This window comes from Artibeus jamaicensis, unplaced genomic scaffold (assembly GCF_021234435.1).
Source record: "Artibeus jamaicensis isolate MK-2021 breed Jamaican fruit bat unplaced genomic scaffold, CSHL_Jam_final contig_354, whole genome shotgun sequence".
In the NCBI taxonomy this organism is placed as follows: Eukaryota; Metazoa; Chordata; class Mammalia; order Chiroptera; family Phyllostomidae; genus Artibeus; species Artibeus jamaicensis.
Genome location: NW_026521803.1, coordinates 35,922,754 through 35,949,667, shown reverse-complemented (window position 1 = coordinate 35,949,667; position 26,914 = coordinate 35,922,754). Strand labels below are relative to the sequence as shown.

At 46.6% G+C, this 26,914-nt stretch overlaps 1 protein-coding gene across 11 annotated transcripts in view; it reads right to left on the bottom strand.

The window, feature by feature from the left end:
* Window positions 1-26,914, bottom strand: part of NEDD4L (NEDD4 like E3 ubiquitin protein ligase) — a 289,989-nt gene that overhangs the window by 123,453 nt on the left and 139,622 nt on the right. For 5 of the 11 annotated variants that reach the window (XM_037151988.2, XM_037151991.2, XM_037151994.2 and 2 more), the window contains 3 exons: window positions 13,146-13,227; window positions 10,583-10,621; window positions 7,370-7,423 (listed from right to left, as the gene is read on the bottom strand). In XM_037151988.2, coding sequence (XP_037007883.1) covers window positions 7,370-7,423; window positions 10,583-10,621; window positions 13,146-13,227 — 175 coding nt within the window. Of the gene's footprint in view, window positions 1-2,793; window positions 4,728-7,369; window positions 7,424-10,582; window positions 10,622-13,145; window positions 13,228-26,914 lie in introns of those variants that run through there. The other 6 variants (XM_053664194.1, XM_053664196.1, XM_053664199.1 and 3 more) reach the window with 3 other exon arrangements.

Below are 26,914 nucleotides of genomic sequence, written 5' to 3'. Positions count from 1 at the left end.
TAAGTCTATGAAGCTCTCCACGTACCTGGTGTGATGTTATATACACACTGGGCCTTAAACACTTAATAACATTAATGGGATTTAAAGTGGCTCCTGAAGCCTCCCAGTGACTGTGAGGGAAACCGTGGAGGAGGCGGCTCGAACGCTGGTAAACAGTGATCCCGCTTCCTTGGAGTAACTCCAACGTGGTTTCAGACGCTCACAACCAGATCGAGTAACTCGAAAACTACTTTAGGAAAATCACCAACTATTAACAATGCCACAAGCTGAACTGAGACATCTGCAGACCTCTTAAATGTTAGAACTGGTGACTGTAAGACTCAATTCCACTTTCCTGAGGGTTTCAGACCGACTGGGAAATCTGTCACCACGAGGGGTTTGTTCCCATGCATCTTTTTTTCTAGGAATCTAGCTGGTTAGCATTATTTGGAGTCACGTTGCCTTTTAAATTTATTCATGGCAGGATGTTCGGGAGGCACAGACGGAGAAAAGTACTCAACAAATGAACCTTGCAGTAAGATCTGAGGCCTAGATTACACAACACGGGCACTTTCGTTCAAAGGAATCCTGAGTGGTTTTCCCAGACGAGATTTCCGACCTCACTGAAACACCGGACTGCAGTAAGTTTCGGTGAATTTCTCGCGTACGCTAATAATGATACGCGCTTCTGACCACAGCAGAAGATATTTGAAACATCAAAACACCACGGTGTCAGCCAGAACTGCAGACGCCGGAGTGAAATGTTTTCCCTCAAGATAAATAAGGCCGTGGCAGCTGCTGCGGGCACTGAATGCCCGTGTGAAACACGTACAAAGTGTTGAATGGAGCAGAGAGTTTTAGTGAAAAGCTTTGTTTTTGCTTCTTAAGGGAAAAAGGTTTTGCTTAAAAGAAAACCAGCTTCTTACCAACCACTTTCAAATTCATGTATGGATTCAAAAACATACCTGTGAAAAAGAAAACTACGGTATGCTGAAAGAATTTATTCTCCAAAAAGAGCCCTTTATTCTAGAACTTAAATTTCCAAATTTAAAGAAATTTGTTTCCCACTATAATAGTCCCTGCAAGCAAGTTTCAATAGCCCTTGTATGTAAGGTAATATGTAAGGTTCAGTATATTCTATGTATTTTCTAATTACATTAGAAACTTCAAGCCAAATGAGACTCTAATTAATTATATAAATCCATTTGTCTTGATATCTCACTGCACAGATAATGTAGGATTTTGGTAATAAAACAGTCATCACAACTTTAGGAAAGGCCTTCAGTTTGTCCACTTTCCTGCTGGAGTGGCCTGTGCCCTGCATGGAGCTGCACTGCCCACAACAGTGAGGACGGCACTGGGGGGGGGGGGGGGCGAAGGTTAAAAGCTCTGATCATGTCAAAATTCTATGGAAATCTGAGCCACTGTATAAAAATGCTATTAGTCCAGACCAAGACAAAGCACTCTGACATTTCCTAATAAAGGCGCTCGAGATAATAAACGGCAAGTGCTATGGAAGGAATAAGTAGAAAAATAGTTATCCCTAACACCCAGAATAATATTTGCATTTAGTATCTTATAACCCCTTCACAGTGGCGAAAAACAACGATAGATAAAGATTACGTGAGTGGCCAAAAATGTCTCTCGCCACACAGTAGTGAATTAAAAGATGATACAATTGTACAGTAAAAAACCAACCAACCAACCAACCACTTTGAAATGTTACAGTTCACAATGAAAACCCACACAAAGTCCCCCAGGCATTTTATAACCACATCCTCAAACCGGTAATCGCATGAAATTCAGGGGGGAAAATTCCAACTCTTTGAAAGGCGTTTGTTCTCTAATAAAAGCACATAATGGCTAATGGTTACTAGTAACAGAAACTTCACTGAGGAAAGTTTTCATCCCACCACAAACTGAGCGAGCTGCAGAGTCGTCGTTGGCCCGGTGGGGTCTGCAGCTGTCTTTCTGCGCTCATTTCACGGACAGGGAGCGAGCGAGTGCGCAGGAGCGACACGGGCCAAAATCTGTCCTCAGGCATCTGTTTCCGCAGCTGGAGATGGGGCACTGACTACTCTGTGTACAGCATCCCGGCTTGGACTCTCACACAGGCAGCGGCAGGCCTCGCAGTCTGACCAGCAGCCAGGCTCCAGCCAGTTTCGCCTCGGCCCACCAGCCAGTCTGCCTCAGAAATGCACTGCTTACTGTCCCACTCTTGTTCAGGATTAATGGGACAAAAATAAACAAAACAAAACAGAAAAGAAGATAAATGATAACAAGGGCCGACCCTTCACAGCAAAAAGGCCACTAGGAAGAATTGGTCACACTTTGTATACCCTTGATTAAGAGACGCCTCTTGAGATTTTGGCGATACTCTCTCGCCTGCATTAGAACTATTTTTAAAGGGAAGCGTGGTCTCGGGCTATATTTGCAGGCAGCTTTTAAATGCATTTCCAGCGGCGATGTGTTGAGGCCCTGGAAGATTAATTTAAAGCAATAAAATGTTGAGATGCTTTTATTCAGCAGGAGGGGAAAGGAGGGAGAGTGTTTGGATTTTCAAAACAGACAGAGCTGTTTGACTTCGAGGACCTAAAGCGAAGATATTTTCTGAAATGCTAACTAGTTGCATGGGCTCCACCAAACACTGGGGCTCCGGAAGAGCTCCCACCACTTTGCCAACCATTAAGTTCCACTGGCCTGAGGCTGGGAAACTCCCGAGGGTGGCGGGAGGAAGTCTATTTTAATTACACTGCACAATAAGCTTTCTTTCCTTTCCCACCGGCCCTCACACGGAAACGCAAGCTAACTTACCGGGGCCCCCGCCACGGGGGAAGCAGGGCTGGTGGGGTTACTCTCCTGGGGCGTCGGGAGAGCTTCCTCTGGCCCCCGAGTCACCAGGATTCTGAAATGCTGCTGACCCGCGTTTTGATCCTGCCTGATCTTAAACGTGCAGCCCTGACCCTGCGGGGTCCTTTCCATCGAGTTCGTCCTGCGGATTTCAGGGGCCACCCTGCGGCCCCGAGGTGGAGTCTCTGGGTGGCCCTGGTGGCCCTGCTCCTCCGTGGGGCTGCTGCGCTCTGCTCGGGGCTGTGTGGGGTACGAGGTGCTCCTTTCCAGCCGGATACGGGGGTACCGCACCAACCTGTCCCCCTTCGTGCCCGTGAACCCAAAGTTGAAATCGCCGCCCAAACCTGACATGCCTGGTGGTGGCTGCTGCAGCTGGAACACAAAGCACCTCTTCCCAGAACTCCCAGAAGCATCTGGAACGTGCTGCAGGGACCAGCGCCTGGGCTCGGGAGCCGAGGGGCTGCCCAGGCCGTCGGCCCCGAAGGGCATCAGCCTCACCTGGCGCACGTCGGCGCTGGAGGCTCGGTGCTGGATCCGAAGCCCGCCACCTTCAGGTCCCTGGGTGGCCAAAGGCTCAGCCTCTTCTCGGCCATCAGCAGTGACGGGGCCCCGTATTCGGCGGCCACAAGTGCCATTGACTAGGGGGCCTGCACTCCTAGTGGCCCTGGGAGGTGAGCTCTCGGGGGTCTGGGGCTCGGGGGGCTCTGGGCAGTGGCCCAGAGACACTGACCCCTTATCCCCGTCCAGGGCCTCGGGTGGCCCGCATGCATCCGGGGCGCCATCAGCGGCTTTGCGCTGCAGCGAGATCTGCACCGACGAGCTCCGGGTGGGCCGCACGTCCACGGGGCTCAGAAGCTGCGGGATGAACATGGACGAGCTGCGCTTGAGGGCGCCCACCGCCTCCGGCAGGCCACCGCCGTCCTCCACCGCGCGCTGGGCGAAGAGGTGAGGGCCACCCCGCCGCGGCAGGGTGTGGAATGCCATGAAAAAGTCGTCTTCTCGCTCCTGGTCGAGGATCTCCGACTCGGGGGCCGTGTTGCTGCGACCGGAGCCAAAATGAAACCGAAGCCGATGGGCCATGGTGCCCAGGGGGGCAGGGAGGGAGAGGGCGAGCGGCAGCAGCCGGCCCGGCACTGCCAGAAGTCAAAAGCCGGAGACACAGACTCCAAGGAAAAGCGTCCCATCTGCCAAACCTTTAGCACTGCGGCACCGACAGCGACAGATAGCAGAAATAACCCAAGTGGCAAGCGGCATTCCAGGCATGATTGGATAAGAGCAAAAAGCTCTCATCCGCACTGTGACAGGGGGTAGGGCGGCCAGGACCACATGACCGCCGTCCCCCCCTCCAATGCCAGCTTGTGGACTTAGTGGAGTTTTCCCCCCTCTCGCTCTCATTTTTTTTAAAGCAGCACAAGAGCCTGAAACAGCACCTTCCAGCTGCTGCTTTTTTCCATCAGACAGGAGTGGCCCCAGCAGGGAGCTCTCGCAGCTGACTGCGGCAGCAGACACGCTCCGAGCCACGCTGCCATAAATCTCTCGGCATCGCGCTCACAAGTCAGTTCTTTCCACGGAGCCAGGGCCCGGGCGCCCTCGAACCAACGCGAGAGCTGGCACAGAACACACGGGGTGAGACGCGGTATTTCCCCACCTCCACGCACGGCTGAGTGACAACGAGCAAAAATGCCGTGGCCCTAGGAAAATCCTTTCCCGAGCCTCGGAGGTTACAGTCCTGTTATTTATGATCGCACCACACCACCCAGATGGAATGCGAACGAATAAAACGTACTATAAATATGGTCGCACGCCCTGCAGAATTAGTGCCCCTTTAACGCTGAATAATTAGACCATGATCTACAAGTCACAAAATAGCTAAGGGGAAGGAGGACAACTTATAATGCCGGCAGTGAGCGGTCTGTCTGCTGCTGCGACAGCACTTTTCATTTAAAAGGCGTGTGTCTGTGAGTTGATGTCAGACAGACTGTGACTGTCACTGAGGGAAGAAAAGGACCCCAGCTGGAGAAAACATTTTCTCCCATATGTCAAGGAAGACAGAGAGAGAGAGAGAGAAAAAAAAAACAACCCCAATAAGGCACTGCCCCTCCCCACAAAAAACTGCAGAAGGGTGTACATGTGCTTTTTGTTGTAAGTTAATTCAAACACCATACAGAGGAAAGTCTGCCTGGAGGTGACTGCCTTCCAGTGAGAACTCAGCAATATTCACAGAGCTGGGATGCAAACATGGAATCTGGCTAGTTTTGCAAAGGGCCAGGAGGAACGAAGGGGGGGAAAAAAAGGAAAGGTCCTCATTCAAAAACGTGTCATCGGATTTGTAGTTAACTTGGATGTATTCTGTGTGTTTTAAAGCGACAGCTTTCTGTGACCCAGAAACACGGGTTATTTAACAAAGAGGTTTATTTAGGAGGGAGTGAAAAATAGGAGGGGAAAATACCAAGCTGCACAGAGGGACAAAAAGTTTATTTTAAAATTTGCAAAGCATGACTTTGTCAACAGCTCTGGAGCTGAGGGTGTGGAGGAATTGACCGTGTTTACATACACGCAAACCTGTTTTCTAAAGGCCTGTGTTTTAAATGCCAAAAATGATGTGTGGGAGGAAAATGGAAGCTGGTTTGTTTAAGGCTAAAACTGCCAAACACCCCTACAGTCATGCATTGTCTTAGCTGGATTAATGGCCAAAGAGAAAACCACCACCAGCAGTGTTCACTGCAGACGGCCCCTTTCTCAGGGGAAGTCTGTGTTCGCACGGGAGTTCCTAGAGCCCTGCACTCAACCCCCTTCTGGGTTTGGACGTGCTCCTGTGGTTCCGGGCCTGTGGCAAGGGCACCTCCACAGTCACTGGGTTGGATAACAGGAATGGGAAACGAATTTTCTGCAGTGAATTTCTCTTAATAGGAGAAGATTAAGTAATGAATTAAAGCACATCTGGCAAGAGGGAATTTTCCCTCACACTTGGCCCTGCCTTCACCTTAAAGAAATGTCACCGTACTCAGTAAAGGAGAGAATGAGGATTAGGCCATGACTGCATCAGTGACTACCGGGACTTAATACACTCCACCAACCCTGCCGAATTTACAGTCTTGGCTTCGTGGGGGTGGGGACGGGGATGCCAAGAGTGGACCCCCGAAAGACTTTCCCATGCGATTTAACAAGAAAATAACTGCGTACCCAGAGCAGATGTGAGCGAGCGGTGCGGTACAACTAAGTATCACCCAAGGTGAAAACAGGTGGGTTCAAAGCAAAGCCACGGGGACCCCCAGTGTTTGTAACAGAAGAGCTATCTGGTGGTAGGCCTGAATCTGCTGGCTTTCTAATTTGGAGAACAATACCAAGCAGAGGAAATGAAACACACTCCCAAATTCTGAAATCAGTGTGAAATGCCTGGCTATTCACAGCCACGGGCCTGAGACTAGGAGAGTCGTGGTTCCTTCCAAGGCATCGCTGCTGACCACTGAAGCATCGCCACTGACCACCCGCTGTGCCTAAGTCACCGAGCACCCCAAACCTCACCTCTCTCAGTGTCAAGGAGGGGGGGTTAGGTGATTGAGCTGCACTCTAAGTCTCCTCCAGATCAAAGAATCTACCAACCTCAAGCTATTTAGCAACTTGGAGTTTCCGTTGAGTTCTTCAGCAAGAAAGGTTCGTATGAACATTCATTTTAACCTAATGATACACGCAATTTCATGGGAAGGAGATTTGAGTGGCAATGGGCTGCACTGAGTTGTAATACCATTTCTGAGAGTAACTTAAGCCGGCACACGAAGTCCGTTTTCACAGCCGGAGCACCTGACACGCGTGGGTACTTGATGTTTACATCTTAATCAGGGGACTGGCAAAATGCTTCACGCCAGGTTTGCTTCTGAACTTCCATTTCCCAAGTGAAATCTTAGTTTTACTACATCCAAGTCTATAAATATAATGTATACATAGCCAGGTATCGGTATCGTACCTATCTGCCAATCTCTGTGTAAAATACTAGTTTATATCAGTCTTACGCCTCAGGCATACCTTTGGTTCTTTGAAGGTACTTTCTATTAATTTCCCTTGAGGAAGTACCACTTTTAAAATACAGCTTAATTTTACCTGCTAAATATAGATTCGCTTTTTGCTATCTGCTGTTAATTAGATTTTTGTTTTCCCCAAAGGAGGCACCACAGACTCACACTTAAAATCCCTGGAAGGTGTGTCTGCATGAGGGACGGCCTCCTCTTCACAGGCCCGCCTACTACTCTGCTTTCTCAACAGAAGACCTAAACATGGCGTTCGACACACCATCAGTGTGACTATCACTCCCTGTAACTGTGATTTAGCAACAAAAAAATACACATACACCAATAAAAGTTCTGTCCTAGCCATACAGGAATACTTGCTAGAATCACGAGCTAGTGACGGAACCAAAATAAAGTCTCTGGCGTGGGATGTATACTGTCGGAAGTACAACATAATCAGCTTTAAAAGACGCCACTTTAAATATTAAGTTTTTTTTTTTTAAGTGAAGCAAAAACAAAAACTGGGAGCCACTTACCAATCTGTTTTCATCAAATACTTCAAACAGGAGTCTGTGATTAGATGGGTTTACCTATTGGGACACAAAGAGTATTTCAAAAACGGTCAGAAATCATTAAAGGATGAAATAAAAGATAAAGAACAGCATGCTTTATAATGCATCCATATCAACTGTGTAATCTGAATAATTGACTTCTTCTGGACATCCTGTACCTACTAAATCGAGTTTCCTATTATTTATTTCTGTATTGTTCTATGCTGAATATTGAGGTTTATTAAGAGAAAAAATGCTTTTAGCTGCTTTTCTAACATGAGAAAGGATAATTCTAAACAGTTCTAAAGAGTTTTGCAATCTCCTCTACAAAAGGTATGTTCATGCCTCTAGACCAGTTGATGTTCAAACTTTTTCATTTCACGGCAAATATAAACTACTAAAATTCTGCAGCACACCAAAAAATATATTTTTTGTTGATCTGACAAAAAATACGTATAATTTTGATTCATTCATACCAGACAGCAATTGTTTTGGCTGTTGTCACTTTTAGTTTGACAATCTAAGAGACAAGAGGTCAGTGCCCTGGACTAAATAGTCAGGTATTGCAGATTTTATAAAGTTTGCAGCACACGAAGCCCTGGCTGGTGTAGCTCAGTGGATTGAGCACAGGCCTGCGAACCAGAGGATCACGGTTCGATTCCCAGTCAGGGCATATTCCTGGGTTGCAGACTGGTTCCCTGCAGGCCAGTTCCCAGCAGGGGATGCACGAAAGGCAACCACACATTGACGTTTCTCTCCCCCTCTCCTTCCCCTCTAAAGATAAATAAATAAATAAAATCTTAAAAAAAAAAAGTTTGCAGCACATGGCTGAAAATTGCTGCCCTAGACCAAGGTTACACCTGCACAAGGTCTACACCTGAGGATATCACTTAGGCTAATAATAATAATAATAATATAATAGCAATAATTAAGATGAAAATATAATAAAAGCTGCTAATTACTATACTGTGCTTATTTTTTCAGGCACTATCTTCTTATTAAATATCAAAAACCACTTGATACTGTTTCATCCTGACCGCCCCCTATGGATGTGTGACTGTCACCCCAATCTGACAGAGCTGGCACCATGAAGTCAGTTGCCTAAGAGCCCACAGCCAGCAGGCAGAGCAACCAGAACCCCAAGCAGGTCTGGCCTGCTTGCCTCCAGGGCCCATGCTTTGAACTATTAGACAAAGAAAGAAAAGATGCCCCCCAACTTTCCAGCAACCGTGGGGTCAATGTCAGAGCTAGTGAGCAATCAATGTCTTTTGGCTTCTTTTTGTCTCTTTACCAAAACCTCCCCCCAAATGGCAGGAATCATCATTCAGACTCAAGTATCATTTCGTAATAACCAACCACACGAGAGATGTAGTGGTAGGAGCTCCTGTTTACATTCGCACAGAAGTCCTGGACCGTGCCCTGTGCCCACGCTCTCTCCTACATGAGCAATAAGGAGTCTGCAGAGAATGTGAGTCCTTGGCTGGACTTTCCAGGGTCATGAAGACTGTGTGTTGCAGAGCCTGAGAGTGGACCCTCGTCTACTGTCAGTGAGTCCCCGCTGCTTTGTGAAGGAGAATGGGATGAAATGACATTTGATGTGCGGCACAGAGAACATGACGTGTGCCTCTGGCCCCTCGGCCTGTCCCTTGGCCTGGTGACGGAGCAAGCAGATGGACGGAGGGTCTAGTGTCTGAGCTCCGTGAGGTGTAGAGCTACTGACCAACACATCCACAGGTTGAGGCAGGAGCTGGCACATAGTAGGCTTGTATAATGGTTTGTGGAATGAATAAAATGAAGGTATTTTTGTAAAAAGCCAAGAAAAATAGAGTTTACATATGTACACCGTCAAGATTAGCTGAAAAAATTTTGGATGCACTAAAACTGACGTAAGTGTGGCGAGGTGTTAAACTGAAAGGGGTGTAAATAATTTGGAACTGTAGAGGTAGAAGCTCTATTTGAGAGTTTACTGAGGGCCGGTAACACCGACCTGCCCCCGTCAGCCTTTCAGTCCTTCACGGACTAATTCTAAATACATCTTATACACAGGGTCTCACTAGGTATTTACACAGTGATACCGTATGTCAGCTCTGAACAGAAAACGTATATAGTGATCAGACTTTGCAGCACGTAAAACACTATTGTGGCTGAAAGAAGAAATCAGGACCGATTATAATGGGCCTGGTGATATTACTGTTCTTTGGGGATTTACATGAATCAAGAGATCTCCTCTGGAACATCTCTGAAGGCAAAGTAGTTTCTAATATCACAGCTATACAGACAGTGAAAATATACTCATTTTGCCTGGCCAGTGTGGCCCAGTTGGTTAGAGCGTTGTCCCATTACCGAAGGGTTGCGGGTTTGATTCCTGGTCAGGGCATGTGCCTAAGTTGTGGGTTTAATCTCTGCTCACGGCGTGTATGGGAGGTAACCGATTGATGTCTCTCTCCCTTCCTTTTTCTCTAAAAGCAATTAAAAAATGTCCTCAGGTGAGGACGATATATAAATCTTGAAGAGAAAAAAAAAACCCTTTTCTTTCCATTACGTACCTGAGCAGTTTAACATCTCCTAAATTTCAGTACAAAAACCTCAGCAATCACCACAAAAACTCACTGAATAGTAATCTGTTAATTCACAGAATTTGGTTGTTTCCGCATGTAGCTAGGCATTGAACATAAAAGGTTGAGGAAATTTTAACTAAGTCAGTGATATTTAAACTCCAGAAGTAGTTTCATACTATATACACACACTCTCACACTAAATACCTGAATTAGAAAAATTTTCCTTCCTAATCGGAACATAATTGGTAAAATGTTTAGGCTTCTTTGTGACTGTGCTACCTCTGAAAGAATTCGTCACCCACATCTCACACAGGTAATTTAGCTACTGGTTTAATGATATTTTACCTTATTTGTTAAAAAATGTTTTGAATAGAGAAACAAACTAAAATATGATATTTAGATCATTTCCTTTTCACGACCCTAAAACATTCCCAAATGAAACAAGTCCAGATCTGGTCACCACTCCTCACTGTCTTTGAGACTTTGGGACACCGCAGGAGGCCACCCAGCCATTTCTCACAGTGAAAGGAATTTTACCCAAAAAAAGTTAACAAGTTTTCACACAATATGAATCTATTAGGATAACGAATATATCAATTTAGTTATCAATAAAAACTGTTACAAAAAATGAAAGACTTACTCTAAAATAAAATTCTTCATTCCATTTTGGGTTCAGCGTCTGGAAGAGAAATTATCTTGTAATATCTTTTACAGTCTTTGAAACTAACAGTTTCTAGTCCAATGAAGTCCATATATTTTGCTTAACAAATTTTTTAAAAAGCTATGAGATTCTCAAAATAGCAAAAAAATTAGCATTTAGTCAATTATTTGAGACCATCTACAAACCAAACTAGATGGGGAATGGGATGTATTTATAAAACAGATGATTCATAGATAAGAAACTATAAATTGCAAAATATCAACCAGAAGGAATAACATTGGGGACCTACAACAAAGAGCCATCACCACGAAAACATACAGATATCTTTCAAGAAATTAGCATGGATATGATCATCCTATCAAGGAAGAAGTAAATTTCTTTCACTTTCCTTAACCTACATGCTACAAACCCATTTTGGAGAGAAATAAAGCAGGTGGAGGGAGGGTGAATGTGTTCACTCTTTATATAAATACTCAAATCTAAAAATAACAAGAAAAAAATCTGCCAGTTATAAACCAAAAGTAAATTATGTTTTCCCAAAACACTCTTCTCCCTGTCGTTCGGTCTTTCTCTCTATCCATTCCCTCATCCACGTGCATATCAACCCACCCAAGTGTACATGGCACAGGCACATGGAAAAGATATTTTGTTCTCTGCATAGACAGACAATAGATTGACTTTAGACACCCTCCAAAACCAGGATGAAACAGGTACTCTAAGAGAATACATAAACATATGCACATACATGCAATATATGTGCTTGTGCATTTTGGACATTCAACATACTCTTAAATAGCACGTCTCAAAAATTACATGTAAAAATTTCAGACTGAAAAATCACAACCTCACGAATGGTTACAGATATTCTGTAGTCAGAATATTTGCCTTTATTAACCTTATTTCCTTTAATCTGCCAGTGCAGGGAGAAGCAAATAATAAAAGTAGTAACACCACCATCACAATGAACTATAAATTTTAAAAAAAACCCACAGAATTGGTATAACACTAAATTGGCATTTTTTAAAAATCAGCACCTTCCCCGCCCACAACTCGACAGTAAATCCAGCCCTAAATAACGAAGGTTGCATACTTTTAGCTATGAATGGAGCAGGGATGGCGATGGGAGAGAGGAGGGGGAGGGGAGGGGGACCAGGCAGCCAGGGAGAGGGATGGCAGGCCCAGGCCTGTCCGGGCTGCAGCGTCCTGGGGACCAGGTTCATGGAAATGCAGAGGGGAGGAAGCAGAGGGCAGGTGAGGGAAGAGAACCACCAGAGACCACAAAACGCACGAAGGGCCAGGAGCACGACCACGCGGAGAGAAGGATGGAAGCATTCCTTAAGCCCCAGCGATCCCAGCACAGTAAGTAATACTAACCAGGAGGCTGGCTGCCGAGCGAGCAGTTGCAGCCCCGGCCGCGCGGCACCCTCTACCGTGCAGAGGAGGGAAGAGGCCCTCCCCCCGGAAGCAGACACTTTTTAATATCCCAAATCCCAGGTTTTGGCAGCTTTGGTTCTCTGCTCCCTCTGCGTTCAGCAGGCGACCAGGTCCCGGCTTGTCTTCACTGCACGGCAGGGTCCCCGCTCCACTGAGAAGTGAACCGGTGACAGCGCCTAATACGCCTAACACAGCACACAATGGCCTCCCTCCTTCGCAGGCATCCTCTCCACTAATCAAAACACTTCTAGTGCCAGGCCGAATGCCAGGTGGAGGACACGCTACAGCTGCCGCTCCTCACACAAATGACCTGGCCACGGAGCTGGGTGTCTGCACAATAGCAGGAGAGGGGCCGTTTTTTAAAACAAGCCATCAAGCTCTCCAGGAAATGCTTACCACACTGCTATCTCACTCCCCAAAGGTAGGGAGGGAAAAATAGTAGCCATCCATAAGCAACACCGAAGCACAAAGAATAACAGCACTTTGGATTTTTTTTAAATGCATCTTTGAAAAATGTCCCAAATATTGAGTAAATATTTTATATAAACATGGAGATAGATGAATTAAAATATAATCATGGAAACATCTTTAGTGAAATCATGCATGTGGAATTTATATGTACATAAATGTGGTTTTATTAGTATTTTTTAATTTGTCTTCATGTGGACAAGCGTTTTGCCTCCTTTGGAAACACTTGTTTCAAGTTAAGCCATACCTTTGTGCCTACCAATTCCCCAGGTGACTATTTCATCCAACATATTTTAAATTATTTTAAATCTCTTTATGAAAAGTAATGAGCCAACAATAACAAATCCTTGCTTTGCTGTACTCTTTGCAGGGGAAAAGCTTGCTACTTGTAATAATCCCCATTTTAAGAGTACTGTTTTTACAGACATTTAACTAAAAGCCAGGAACAATATCTTCTTGGGTTGACACTGAAAATTTGGTCTATCATGAATCTATAGATTAAATATAATTAGTGGAAGCTGCTTTAAATAAAAGTTTTACCATCTTAATTTTAAAATATAAACTTTGACAGAACCAAAATACATAATCTAGTGGGATTAAATTACGGCTAAAATGAAATTTAATTAGAATGGGCACCTACCTTCTTAATTGTCTTTGTCTGTACCAAAGCAAGTTCTCTGTTCTCATCCGCTACATACAATGAGAGTTTCACATACGGGTCACTGCAAGAAAATATTTCAGATTTAATAGGGTTATACTTTTCATTTAAAAATTACGAAAACAAATTAGCCAAAACCTAAACGAAAATGCAAATATCAGTTAATAATCCAACTTATGTAAAGTCCACAGGTGAAGCAGGGAAGTTTTAACATACTTACTGAGTAAACATAGTGAGAAGTTTCTATCAAGAGCCAGTGATGTCTATTTAGAAGCAAAAACATCATGAAACTGAAAGTCTAACTTGCAAGACAATTTTCCCTAGTAATGCAAAATATTTACTCTGTATAGTTTTTTTCCCTAAACAATCCGAATCTGAAAAGATTTCAAGAAAAAAATATTTAAAAGCATGCAAAATTTGTTCAGGTTAGCAAAATGTAGCTAAAAAATTTAATTCATGTTTTATTTATGTTGGTTTCCACTATTTACGTAAAAATCATTATTTTTTAGTGGAGGTAAAATGTATTGTTCACCTAAACCAACAACTATCATCTTACAGAAAAAACCAAAAATTCAAAAAACAAAAAAAACTAAGGCCCAAGAAGTCAAGGAAAATTTTCCTAAACGTAGAGATTTCAGGAAAGTCTAGAATAAATTTCAGGTTTCCTGACTGCAAATCCCATTATGTGCTTGGGAAACTGAAACCTTTTACCAAGGAGAAGTGTATTGAAGGGTCACTTAATGTGAACCATCTACCCCCTAAGAGTTCTGATAAACCCGCTCACCTGTTCTGTTAACCTGGGGTAGCTCAAATCTGGTCAGTCTATGCTCTACAAAAATTTGGGATGCCGGTTCTTCCATTTACATGTGATGCCCTGAAAATTACAGAAGGGGCTCCCATGTATTCAATCCCCCAATTTCCATTCATCTAATTATCTACAGCTGATGACTGATTTCTACCCACTTTGAGAAATTATCCTTTAGAGGCTACCCCTGGACTCTTAACATTTGTTTTGCAACTTTTAGGGCATTTCCAAAGATTACACAGAATGTTGTTGAATGCTGAAGACTATATTGATTTTTATTTGGTGCCTCAATAAATAGGCCATTTTTTAAGGAAAGAGAAAGATGAGATAAAAGTTTGGCAGTAATAGGACTATACTCAATATCCAAAAAACAGATATGAAAAGTCAGTGGAAAAAAAATATATAGCCTTCATTATGGTATTTATTATCCATAAAATACATCTTAGTGTAAGCTATAACACATCTCTTAAAAAAAACAGCAACAGAATTTGCTCAGTCAGATTCTAAATGTTCTGGTTTAGAAAAAGACTAGATTAAGGAACACCTGCTTCTTTTTTAGAGGTGTCGACTTCTTTTCTGGGCTCCTCCAGCATTAGAATGAAGATGAACCAGGAGACAGACCTAGTCTAGGGTCAAAGGCCCCAAGAGCACCTTTTCCAGTCAGGGTCAAGGTCCGGACACAGAGTCCATTGCTATGTGCTTCTCGGACTTGAGCAGAACTGCCTGGCAGAGGGGACAGTTAACACACAGGCTGCTGGGCCCCATCCCCAAAGACCCCCCAGAGATCTAGTAGGTCTGGGGTAGGACCCCAGAATTGGCATTTCTGACAGGTTCCCAGGGATAATGATGCTCTTCATCCATGAACCACACTGAGAACCAGTATTCTAGAAGGTGTTTGCAAAGAGTATTTCCTTAGCTACAGAAACTAATATTCTATTTCTAGCCACCAAGCTATGGCTAAAAAAACCACCCAGGCCCGGTATCTCTATTACCTCAAGCACAGGTTCTCAGTGTGCCTGGGAGGGACAGACACAGGCAGACACACCCGCAACCCCATGTCCTGCCCAGAGCCGTCTCCTGTTTTCCTGGCCTCGGCCACCGTGATTGCTGCCCACGAGATAACTGCAATAAAGAGCTCAGTGTTCTTTTAATAGAACATCCATGCTCTTCTGCGAATCATTCATTGACCTCAGTTTGTGTCCCCTAAATAGTTTACAGTAAGGGACACACACAGCTGGGGTTGACGGTGGCTTTTCTAAGTCTGGGATGATGTGTGTGTCCCAACTGTAACAAAGCAGGCATGCCTGGGCACATTCAGGTACAAGTAGGCACCAGGGTGTCTCCAGGAAAGATCAACCAAGAAACTCCTGAAAGAGAATTCAGCAGCGTGAAGATAGAACCAAAGGCCAAGCTCTGGGCGCTGAGGAAGGGACAATGGGGTACAGGTTCAAGGGGCGGGAACACAGGGTAAGGGATGGGCTGGTAAAAGGGCAGGAAGATGTAAGTTCAAGGGAGGTGCTGGTGGGAGCTGCCCAGGCTGGTCTCAGGTTCTTCCTCCCTTTCTGATGGTACAGCAGTACCATTCACATTGACAAATATTTACGGAGTACCAACTGCTAGGAGCACACGCCAGGGCCAGCGAGCTGGGGGAAAGGGTGAGCCAAAAAGGATGAAATCGACACAGGTCATACGTGGACATCTGTGCATGGCCCTACCTAGAACAGCTGAGTGAGGATGACCGCCTCTGCCCACTTCAGCGAGGTGGAAGCTGGCGCACGCCGTGGAGAGAAGGGTCAGGGCATTGGGAATCGGAACACGAGCAGGAAGGTGCCAGAGCAGCCTGAACAGCAATCGACTCCACCTGAGCTGTCAGCACACCTGCCACCGGCATCACTGTTACCACCAGCCCAGCCCCCGGCCACCAGGAGGCATCCAGTCCTTGCCTGTTACATGTGAGACACTTACTTACATGCATGTCTCCTTTGAGCCTTACTGCAAGCTTATGAAGTTGGCACCTTTTCCAGGTGAGAAGATGAGACAGACATCAGGCTGCCTGCCTGAAGTTACTCAGTAAGTAGGAGGATGGGGAGGGAGGGATGCAGGCATATACTGGCTCCAGAATCCCACTCCCCGCGTGCACGCCACACGGCCTCGCTGCACACGCCGCCGCTGACCACCGGCAGAGCTGGCGGGAAGGAATGTCTAGGGCCAGGAGTTTCTACCACTCTGCCATGCTGGGGAACATTTTGGACGTGACTGCTATTATGATACAGTTTTTATCTTTGCTGGGGTAGGAGGAGGAACGAGATACCTGAGCTAAGTGTCCACTGTGGAAGGCCACACCTTGAGATCTTATTTTCTTTTCAACATTCCAAAAGAACTTGCTGTGTGACTTTGCACATGTCACTTCAGCAGTCGGAACCTTTGTGTCTGCATCTCCGGAACCGAGGGGTTGCACTGCGTCAGTGGTGTTCGAACCATGGAGACTTAGTTCTGGGCAACTCTCTCAGGGCAGCCTTGGGCCACCGTTCCACCACACTCTGCTTTATATATTGGGCTTCTATGTAAAAAACTTTTTGACAGGGTTTTAGAACTTAAAAAAAAAAAAGCTTTAAGGCCACTAGACTGGGTGGCCTCTTTTAGTGAGAATATTCTGAATCTCACAAGAATTCACACTCATTTCTCATTATTCATAAGAACTGGAGCTCTGCCCATCCCCCTGTAAACACGGAATTTCCTAACGATAGAGGAGCAAGAAGGAATAAGGTCGGAACCTCTACCAAGAGGACCCTGAAACGCAACCCAGCAGCGGCTCCTGACCTCATGCACATCTGTGGCACCTGTCCCTACATCACAACCCCTGGGGCTGAGACCTGGGACTCCACTGACCAAGAGTTCCAGGTGATTTCTGTGCACTGGTCCTCTTCCCTCCCCTGGACGACACCCCTCGCCCCCTGGCCCCCAACAGAGAGAAGTCTCTGAGGACGAGGTGGGAGGGCCCAGTGCAGGGTGAGAGTTCCTGAGGGGGGAAGAGCACAGGCCAAGGCCAAGGCCCAGGAGTGGGCTGGAGGACTTGGGGACAAAAGGCAGATGGAGAGGGAGCCCCGGCATAAACCAGGAGGGACACACATGCAATTAAAGAGGGAGCCGTTGCCCTAGGGCTCCACCCTGGCTCCCCTGTTTGCAGCTGCGTGCCTCTGGGGAACTTGCATAGCCTGAGTTCACCATCTGTGTAATGGGGATAACAGCAGTACATCCTTTATAAGGAGGCTGGTAGGAAGATTAAAATTGCAACAGTATCTGACGTATAGTGAGCACTCAATAAATGCTAACCTCTGCCACCGCCATCGTCATCATCATCACGGGGAAAACTCATGGGCAGACTGGTTACAAGGCAATACAGCAGTGGGCTGGGAGGCCAGCTGGAAGCCTCCTGCACCAAAAGTGAGAAGGGGTTCAACAGGGTGGTGAGGATCCAGAAGGAAGACTGGGTGTGCTCCAAAGAAGTCAAATGAGCGTGGTGAGCAGCTTAGGAAGAAAGGCTGCATCCTCACCAACCTCCAGCTCTCGGGCCTGGATAACTGCGTGTAGTCTCAAGCTACAGAGTGGCACTGGTGCTCTGACCCCTTGTTGGACCAGCAAAACAAGAGAGAGCAGGATGCACCACAGACAAAGCTGCCCTGGCCATTCTGAGACCGTGAATTCCAAGGCAATGCTTTGTGGCCTTGCTTTTGTAACTCAAGTCCTTTTACAGAGCTCTCTAGACAAATCAGCCCATCACGCATGGGGCTCCCCAATTTTTTGCTGCATGTCTGGGATAACACATTGGTCTAAGACTGCAGGGAGTTTCAAACACTAATGCTCTGTCATCAGAGAATCCTCTGATTTTGTGTGATTTAAACTCACAGTCTCACATGTAGAGTTGGCCTCCAAATTTCTGTGTCTAGGCTGGGAGCAGAAGCCACAAAACACACCCTGAATGATCTCAGAGTCCTCTGTAGTTTTCACTGAAAAAATACCCAGGAGATGCGAGCTGCTCACTCACAAATGAGACGCTGCGTCTGCACACGAAGACTGACTTTTGAGGGGAAAAGTCGGAGAGTGACACCACTTGACCTTGGACACACGAGCCACACCAGAAACTGTATGAACTCAGTGATTAGAAGACAGGTCCTGTTACCTGGAATGAAATCAGAGAGTCTAACAGACGCCAAGATGCTGAACTGAAAAGCCAGAAGTACCTGTTCCTTCATGAGAAGCCACCAAAAGACTTTGGCAACTTCTCAAAAATCCATCCTGATTTAAAAAAAAATAAAAAACAAAAAAGAACAACAACAAAAAAACCTTTAAAATGATTCTCAACATGGAACCCAGAACTGAAGATTCTGCTTCCCTTCTCTGGCACTCTTTCCAGTAATCTCTAAGATTTTATTTATTTACTTTTAGAGAGAGGGGGAGGGAGGCAGAAAGAGAAGGAGAGAAACATTGATCGGCTGCCTCTCGCATGCTCCCTAATGGGGACCTGGCTTGCAAATGAGGCCTGTGCCCTGACTGGGAATCAAACCGGTGACCTCTAGGTTTGCAAGATGACGCCCAACCCACTGAGCCACAGCAGTCAGGGCTCTCCAGTTTTCTCCAGCAGGAACTCCAGGACCACTGTGTTGCACTGATCTCAACCAGGTTTGAAGACTTCAGGGAGGGCTCTCATTCCACCTCCGTCACCATTAAGCAAGACCTTCTGGATCAGCCCACTCACTGCTCACCCTCGTGGCACACACTGAACAAGCACAGTCGGTGCTGACATGTCACTGATGGGGCGATGCTTGACCCTCTGCACCTGACTCACTGACGTGTCCCGGGACAAAGCAGGATGTGTTCCGGCTAGCCCTTTGCCAGTGATCGCTCACTCAGTTCCATCAGACGCAACTGTCTTTGCTGAGATGCACGTGTCTTAAAGGAGGCGGGGCAGTGAGGAGGAGAAGGGGAGGGAAGGCACATTGGCCTCCACTGTGTGAAGCGTTAAAGGTGGATCACATTCAGAGGCAGCCAAGTTGGAGTGACACTGCCTTGCCCGCCGGCTCTACAGTTCCCTTCCAGGTCCCCTTCCTTGGATAGCAGAAGACGAATAAGAAAGGTCTTCATCTCCACCCATGATTTCCACCTAAGGGAGCACCATGGCCGTACCAGAAGGAAGCAGGGATTCTTTCCTGTAATGTGCAGTTGCTCAGCACTCCACCAGGACAGCTCGCACAAGGCCCGCGCCTTTGCTCCCTATTCACAAAGAGCAGAGGGCGCATGTCGTAATGTTACACGGCACCAGAGATCAAATTTATTTTGACTACCCGACTGTATTTGATACACTGAGACTTCGCTAACCCAGAAAGTTTCACTGGAAAACCTGTTTTGTGGGTTTCCTCATTCTTTTCTACTTTTATTATTATTTTTAAATCCTCACCCAAGGATATGTTTATTGATTTTAGAGTGGGAGGAAGGGAAGGAGGGAGGGAGAGGGGAGGCAGAAAAAGGGAGCGAGGGGGGCAGAGAGAGGGGGAGAGAGAGAGAGAGGGGGAGAAGAGAGAGAGACATCAACTGGTTGCCTCCCATACATGCCCTGACTGGGGAATCGAACACACAACCTAGGAATGTTGCCCCAACCAGGGATTGAAATAGCAACATTTTTGGTGTATGAGATGATGCTCCAAGCAAATGAGCCACCTGGCCAGGGCTCCATTTTTACTATTATAGTCAGTGTTACATAAATTACTGATAAAGAAATAACACAAAACACAAGGGGAAAAATTACCTAGATAGTGAAGGAAGAAATAAAACACATGCATATATGCCCTGGCTGGCATAGCTCAGTGGATTGAGCGTGGGCCTGCGAACCAGAGTATCGAGGTTCGATTCCCAGTCAGGGCACATGCCTGGGTTGCAGGCCAGTTCCCAGCAGGGGATGCATGAGAAGCAACCATACATTGATGCTTCTCTCCCACTCTTTCTCCTTCCCTTCCCCTCTCTCGAAAAATAAATAAATAAAATATTTAAAAAAAACCAAACACATGCATATATGCAATCTCATCGAAACTGAAGTTTTCACCTCACATTATCAAAAACACTTTCTAAAGAGAGGCAGACATTTTAATGCCCTGCTACTCGAGAGAAATCATCACAAGCTTTCTGGAAAGCGATGTGGCAGGAGGTACACAAACATCCAAAGTGTTGATGCCTTGATAACAAATCTATTTCTAAGAATCCCAAAGAAATAACCAGAGAGATGCAGGCAAATATTTATCTGCCAGAGATGTTCATTACAGCATCATAGACGAGAAAGAGTTAGGAGCAAACATCTAGACCCGCAGAGAAATGCTTTAACTTATTTAATTAATCAAATAAATTAATCTAGAAGGTCTAGAAGGTCTAATTATGGGCTAAATATCATAAAACATTAAAATAATGTGTTAAATGGGTATTTTTCAAGTGGGAAAAATAATCGTGGCATAACACTAAGGAATAAGCAGGGTCTAAAAGTGTGCCTAGTTTTGTATATATGAAGGTAATTGAGAAAAACACAGCTAAAGTTAGTAGTTCTTTCTGGGCGATACGTTGATAAACTATGTTTATTTTCTTCTATGTGGTTATTTTTTTCTAAATTTTCTACTGTGGAGCAAGTACTGCTTTTATAAATACAAAAAATTATTAAAATATCAGTAACAGTTACACATATGCTTCAACTATAATGTGCTTTTCAATTGGTCACAGAACCCTGTAATTTCAGGGCTACACTTCAATACCCCACTCAAAAGGGCTTCGAGTGTTTTTTTCTAGCCAGAAAGTTGCCTTAAATAGATGACAACTGAAGATTTGTAAAAGAATATGCATATACATTCCAGCCCTTGAAATGTACTGAAAGGCCTGAAGTATACTTTGAAATACGTATCACTTGTCATCAATACTGGCAATCAGGTACTCACTCTCAAATACATATGATCTTTCAACACATACGACAAAGCAACAGTCAATTTACAGACAAATGCACTCTTATGTTTGTTCCCAGTCGGTAAAAGAGGCATTGAACATTTCAGCTCCAGCATTTTTTAGGAAAGCTGCTAAAAAACACACTTTTGGACACTTCAGTTAGAATTTTGCTGTTTGGAGCAACTAGTATTTACTCTTAACCTAAAGCCTTCCCAGTCACTCAAGGCTTGAGCTCTGTAGTCAGGAGCAACTTTCCCTGCCCCCCTGCCAGCTGTAGATGGTCCCTTGGGAGTCCCTTGGGGGTCCCAAATTTGGGCCATAGCTGCAGGGAGAAACTCATCTCTAAGATACTTGCATATGCACTTACCAAATGCCTCACAGCACTAATTCAGGCCAACAGAAGTTATCACCAGCTGGCAAATGTTTCTGCAAATTGTTTCGCACAGAGGGCAGTAAAGTAGACAGGAATCCCAAGAGGCAGTACAGGCAGAAATCTTACGGGCAGGGCACACGTGTTAACAACAGATGTATAAGTGGCTAACAAGTCAGGATGCAATGGATACGGCTCTGCCACTTAACCACCGGAGGAGGGAGCCCTGTTCTCTCCTGGTATTTTCCTTCCGGCCCCTGCTGACCAGAAGCTTGAGTCTTACGTGTCCTTTGGATCCTAAATGATGCTGGGACCTAAAGGCGAAATCGTCCCCAAAGAAGTTCTTTGAAAATCACACACACCAACTGTATTATTTAAGTGCTATTTTATACTCTAGCAGAAGGGGAAAGAACATTTGCAGCATCTGTTAACTTTCCAGAGAAGGCACTCTGGAAAGTAAAATGGAACAGATGCAAAATCCCCCCAGAGGCGGTCTGGTGTCACAGAGAATACTAATCCTGTGCACAGTTATGAAGTTGCTGAGCTGATCGTGGACACTTTCTAGTATTCCCCCATCTGCGCCCCGACCCTGTCTCAGGAGGGCCCCTCCTTGGAACAGCCTACCCCTCACCTTTCTCCAGACAGATACCCACCGAGGGCTGCACGCTCGCTCTGTCTAGGCAGTGCCTGCATGCTGATGGTAATAGTGAACCAGAACAATCTAGAACACCTACACACGCCCTCTGCGGTGCATGGGCAGTGAGCAGAGGACTCTGGAGCAGGTGCAGACATGCCAGCTCTCCCATACGGCATCGCCACCGTGGCCGGGGCACGGGAGGAAGGCCTGGGGCTTGGAAATTTCTAGGGCACAGATTCTCAGACTGTGGGGGGGCATCGCACTGACCTGGAGGGCCAGGTTACAGCACAGATTGCTGGGCCCCAACCATTCGGATCTGAGGCAGGAGCTGATCCTCCGTCTTTGCAGCGGTTTGTTCATCTGGGTACCTCCCTTTGGGAACCATGGAGACTCCATCTTCCCTCCTGGTTTTCCAGGATCCAGCACAACGAGCTCATGCAATTCAGTGTTTCTGTCCCCACTGTCCAGTCACTCCTTGGGGGCAGGAGTACAGCTTCATCTCTACCGGACGCCAAGGGCTTTGCCTTGCCTGGTGCGCTTACCGTGGCCACTGGACACTACCCATGCTTACTGGGTCACAGCAAGGCCAATCTCCAGGGCCTACCTGTGACTCTACCTCACCTGTCAGTACCACTCCTTGTTTATTTCAGTGGGGTAAGGGGAAGGAAGAGAGTAAGGGCAAGTCAGTTCTTGCCTATTTGAGAAAGTGCTATTGTCTGGTGGGAGTAACATTACGAGTAGCCTGTCCTAATAAGGACCTGTTGGGAATTCAGCTCTAAAGGAAACAAGGTGAGGGGGTAAGTTCTGAGACGTGGGCACCTCAGCCAGCTGCTCTGTCCTGGCCCGACTCTGGCAGGATGCTGACCACCTGCTCACCTCGCTGCGCCCCTTGTGGTTTGAAAAGTCAACCCAAGTCGAACTTCGCAGAACGGAAATTCAAAGGTACCTTCTTCACTGCCTAAAAAACAGGTGCTGCGACACAGAATGGCTTCCAAGGTCGGCACTCGCCTGCAACACAAAGTCCATTCCTAGCCAGTCCCACCCGTGCCCTAATGATTGAAGATAAATACCACGAGGGACTTTGAACTTGACACCAAAGTGGAATCAACACTGACCTGTGCTGCACTAGGAAACAGGGCAAATTCTAAGGTAGGGAACTACTCAGAGAGTTCAGCCTTTATTAACTAAATAGGGAGAAGAAGGTGTGTTTAATGAACTCTGACAGAGCCGTCAGTTCCTGGAGCATAACTGGCATGTGACCTTGCCCGTCACTGCCCACGCCAGGACATGAAGACTAAAGATGGCTCATGGAGGTGATGAGTGCCCCCCAACACTGCAGAGATGGCCCCTGCTGAGGCCGCTGAACCCTGGGTGCTCAGGGACAGAGGTCTAGCAGAGGGTTGGTTACACAACTATGCTGAGCATGGGCGGCACAGGGCCGATTTTCGGGGGGTAGACGGGGGACATGGCAGAGAAAAGAACGACATCAACCTCTCTGCCCTGGAGTGTTTACTACTTGCCAGGAAGTGCACTGAGCACTTTCTGCATAATCCTTCCTTTGGCATGGGTTGGAACATTCTAGACTTCTCGGGGGTGGGAATGGCAGTGGTGCCAGAGGTAGCTCAGGAGCTCACCCCAGGCCCAGCCCAGTTCTCACCACAAGAATCTGTGTTCTCACGGTCAAGATTCTCTAAGGGAAAGGGACTCCTCCCTCACGTGCGGTTCCAACATGACATGTGACCGCTTCTACAGCCCGAAGGGTGACACCGATTTCAGTGATGCAGCTGTCAGGGCGGGAGAGCCACCAGACGCAGGTCTCGGACACCGCACTGCCCTGAACCCAGAGAGAAAGCAGAGCAGTGCACCTGGAACCGCTCTCTGTGACATGGGCTAAATCATTCCCTCCAAAGGAGACAGATTGAAGTCCCGGCCCCTAGTATCTCAGAACATGACCGAATACAGAGATACACAAGTTAAAGTGAGGCCATTAGGGTAGGCCCCATCCGCCATGGCTGCATCCTTATCAGAGGGGAAGTTTGGACACCGGGACAGATGTGCTCATGGGGAGATGGTGTGAAGACCGAGGGACGAGTGGCCATGGGACAGGACAAACGTCCCTACCAGAGAAGGCAGGCTTAGAGTTGCGGTAACCACCAGAAAAAAAAGAAGAGGCAAGAGAGGTGTTTTCCCCAGAGCCCTCCGAGCATGGCCTCGCTGACGCCCTGATGTCAGACGTCCAGCCTCCAGAGCTGTGAGACCGCCCATTTCGACGCTTCAAACCCACCCCCATGGTGTGTGGTTCTTCGTTACTGTGGCCTGGGGACCAACGCTCTGCTGGGGCCAGCCCTTGCCGAAACCCTGGGGCGGAGGTGTTGCAGGGCTCTGACTCTGTTTTCTCTCAGAAAGACAGTTCTGACTATTTCAATTCTGTGCAACACCCCCAGGAGGGCAGCGGGGCATGGCCCACGTTCAGTGTCAGTGTGGGTGCTGTGGCTTGTACTCGCGTCAAGGGGCCCGCGCAAAACCAGAACTGCTCCCAGGTCCGCACGGGCCAGGCTTTGCTGTCATTTCCTACAAATCTACAAAAACGTTTCCAGTTGCAGAGTGTTTGCATTTTCACACTGTAGATAAGAGGTTATGGACTCGGGCGCTAAATTGCACAACGCTTAAAACATGCTTCTACCCCATGCTGCCCTGCTGACCACCATGAGACTGCTCTGGAAAACACGAAGGACCGCCTGTGAGATGCTAAACTTCCTCGGGGAAACCCAGGATGCTCTCAACTCTCTGAAAAATAATTCACAAAAGAACCCTTTCTCACGATCAAATGTGCGAACAAGCCCCCAGACACTTGACCTTCCATTATTGCTGAATTGGGTTCTGTATCACCATGAGGCATTTTTTTAAATTGACTTTTAAAAGAGGGAAAACAATTATGTTTTACAGGGAGATTAAAAAAAAAGAATCAGCAGGAGGAGGGACCAGGACCCGATGCTGGCAAGGCGATGAGGGTCTCGGGGCACACGGTTTCCCCCCAGTCAGAGAAACACTGTGTGCCAGGCTCTCACATCTGTATTTTTCTAGTCCCGTATGTTGTCAAAAAAGAAAGAGTGTGCGTTGAAGAAATGGAGCCAGCCACACCTCCAAAGCTGGAGGCACACTGGAGATTTTTTCCCCGTGTGCAGGTTTTTCAAAGCGCTCCCTCCCTTAAGGACATCAAAGGAATCCTAAAGACAGCCCAAAGCAGGCTCTCTTTATTGGCAGGCGCTGTTCCCGCCCACACCACCCCCTCCTCACGGAGCGGTGTCTTTGGGCATTAAGGCTCATGCTGGTGGTGACTCTGCTTTCTGGATCCATGTGTGTATCCTCGTCCCTTCGAGCCTGAGGAGGAACGTGTCCGCCGCAGAATGGCAGCACACGGGACTGATTAAGAGAAAGAGGATTTCCGTCGAATAAAATGCACCTTTGCCATAAGGACTGCGGCAGTCAGCTCTGGCTGGCATGTCAACAGAATACAGGCAGATCCCTGCTTTCCTGCTGCTCTGAGGTTCAGAATGTCTGTCATACAGTACGTGCATATCCTGTTAAACCACTTGTCAGTCAATGAGAGCCACATCTGTTTGGTTCCCGCACGCCAACCCACCCCCTTCAAAGTGTTCAGCCCACTTACCCCTGGTGCGTCCTCACTTAGGGGTGGTGGTTCTTTGTTTCCTCTCCTTGGACTATGAAATCCTAGACCCTTCTTCTAGGCTCCAGGGCACTGTCCTGCTCCTCTGCCCCAAACACACCACCTGCAATCCCCACCCATCCACACTCCGCACTCGTACAGTCACGGCTGTTTACTCCACTTCTTTGCCGCTGGCTCCTGTGTCTTTCCGCACTATTTGCCCTTTCTTTCCAGTGCGTAGATCTTAATTCTCTTGAAGTAGCTGCAAGTCCCTGGCCACCATTTCCCACAGAACCCTGCACAGGATGAGTCTTCAGTAAATATTTTCTGACTTCCTACTCATCACTGTGATGGGGCCACCTCTTGCCAGGGTCAAACATTTGAAAGTATTGTCGGGCCCAATTGGTGAAAATACAGAATTCTCAGTCTTACCTCCTACCTGGTAAAGCTTGAGTCGATGCAGAACGTATTTTCCACATTCATTATATTTTCTTAAACTTGCTTCACTCTCTGGCCTTTCTACCATATGGGAGCCAAAGGGTCATACCCCAGAGGATCCTGAGGTATAAGCTCAAATAGATTCAAAGAAAACAAAACTGGGGGTTGCATAGGGAACCCCTTTCAGCAACAATATTATCTGAGACTGAGAACACCACAAGCCACTTTCGATTAAGTAAAGGCAGACTTTTCACAACCGACCTGTGGAACCGACACACTCTCGTGTGAGAAACAATGTTCAAATCAAAAGGACACAGGAAATATTAACATTTGAGGGTGAACTTAGGAAGAAAATAACGAAACAGTTAATTTTGGAAACCCTGACTAGACTGTTGAAAACCCCTTATACACTGGAAAGGGGATTCATAACAATTAATGGGTCGCTAACTTACGGTGCACCATTGCACATTTTTATTCCAAACGCCTAAATTCTCAGTGTTATTTTCCATGCTTTCGTAGTGTGCTATGGATTTATCCTCCCAACCCTGGAAAGGCTTCCTTTCAAAATAAAGGTGCGTGAGCCTCCACACAGATGGGAATTTTCACACAGCGAACAGCCCTTAGGACGAGCAGATGATTAAGACAACGCTCACTGTAGTGAACCACAAGTTCTTGTGCAGCTGACAAGGACTGAGACACTGTTAAACAGCAATCACAAGTACATGCCACAAAAAATGCCACTTGTGGGTGTCGCAGGTGGCACCACAAAGGGAGATGAGGTCTCTCTCTCGCTCTTCACTGGGTCATTAGGGGGTAACGGTCTTTGGCTGCCTCCGAGCAAGGTGAACACGCAAGTGCA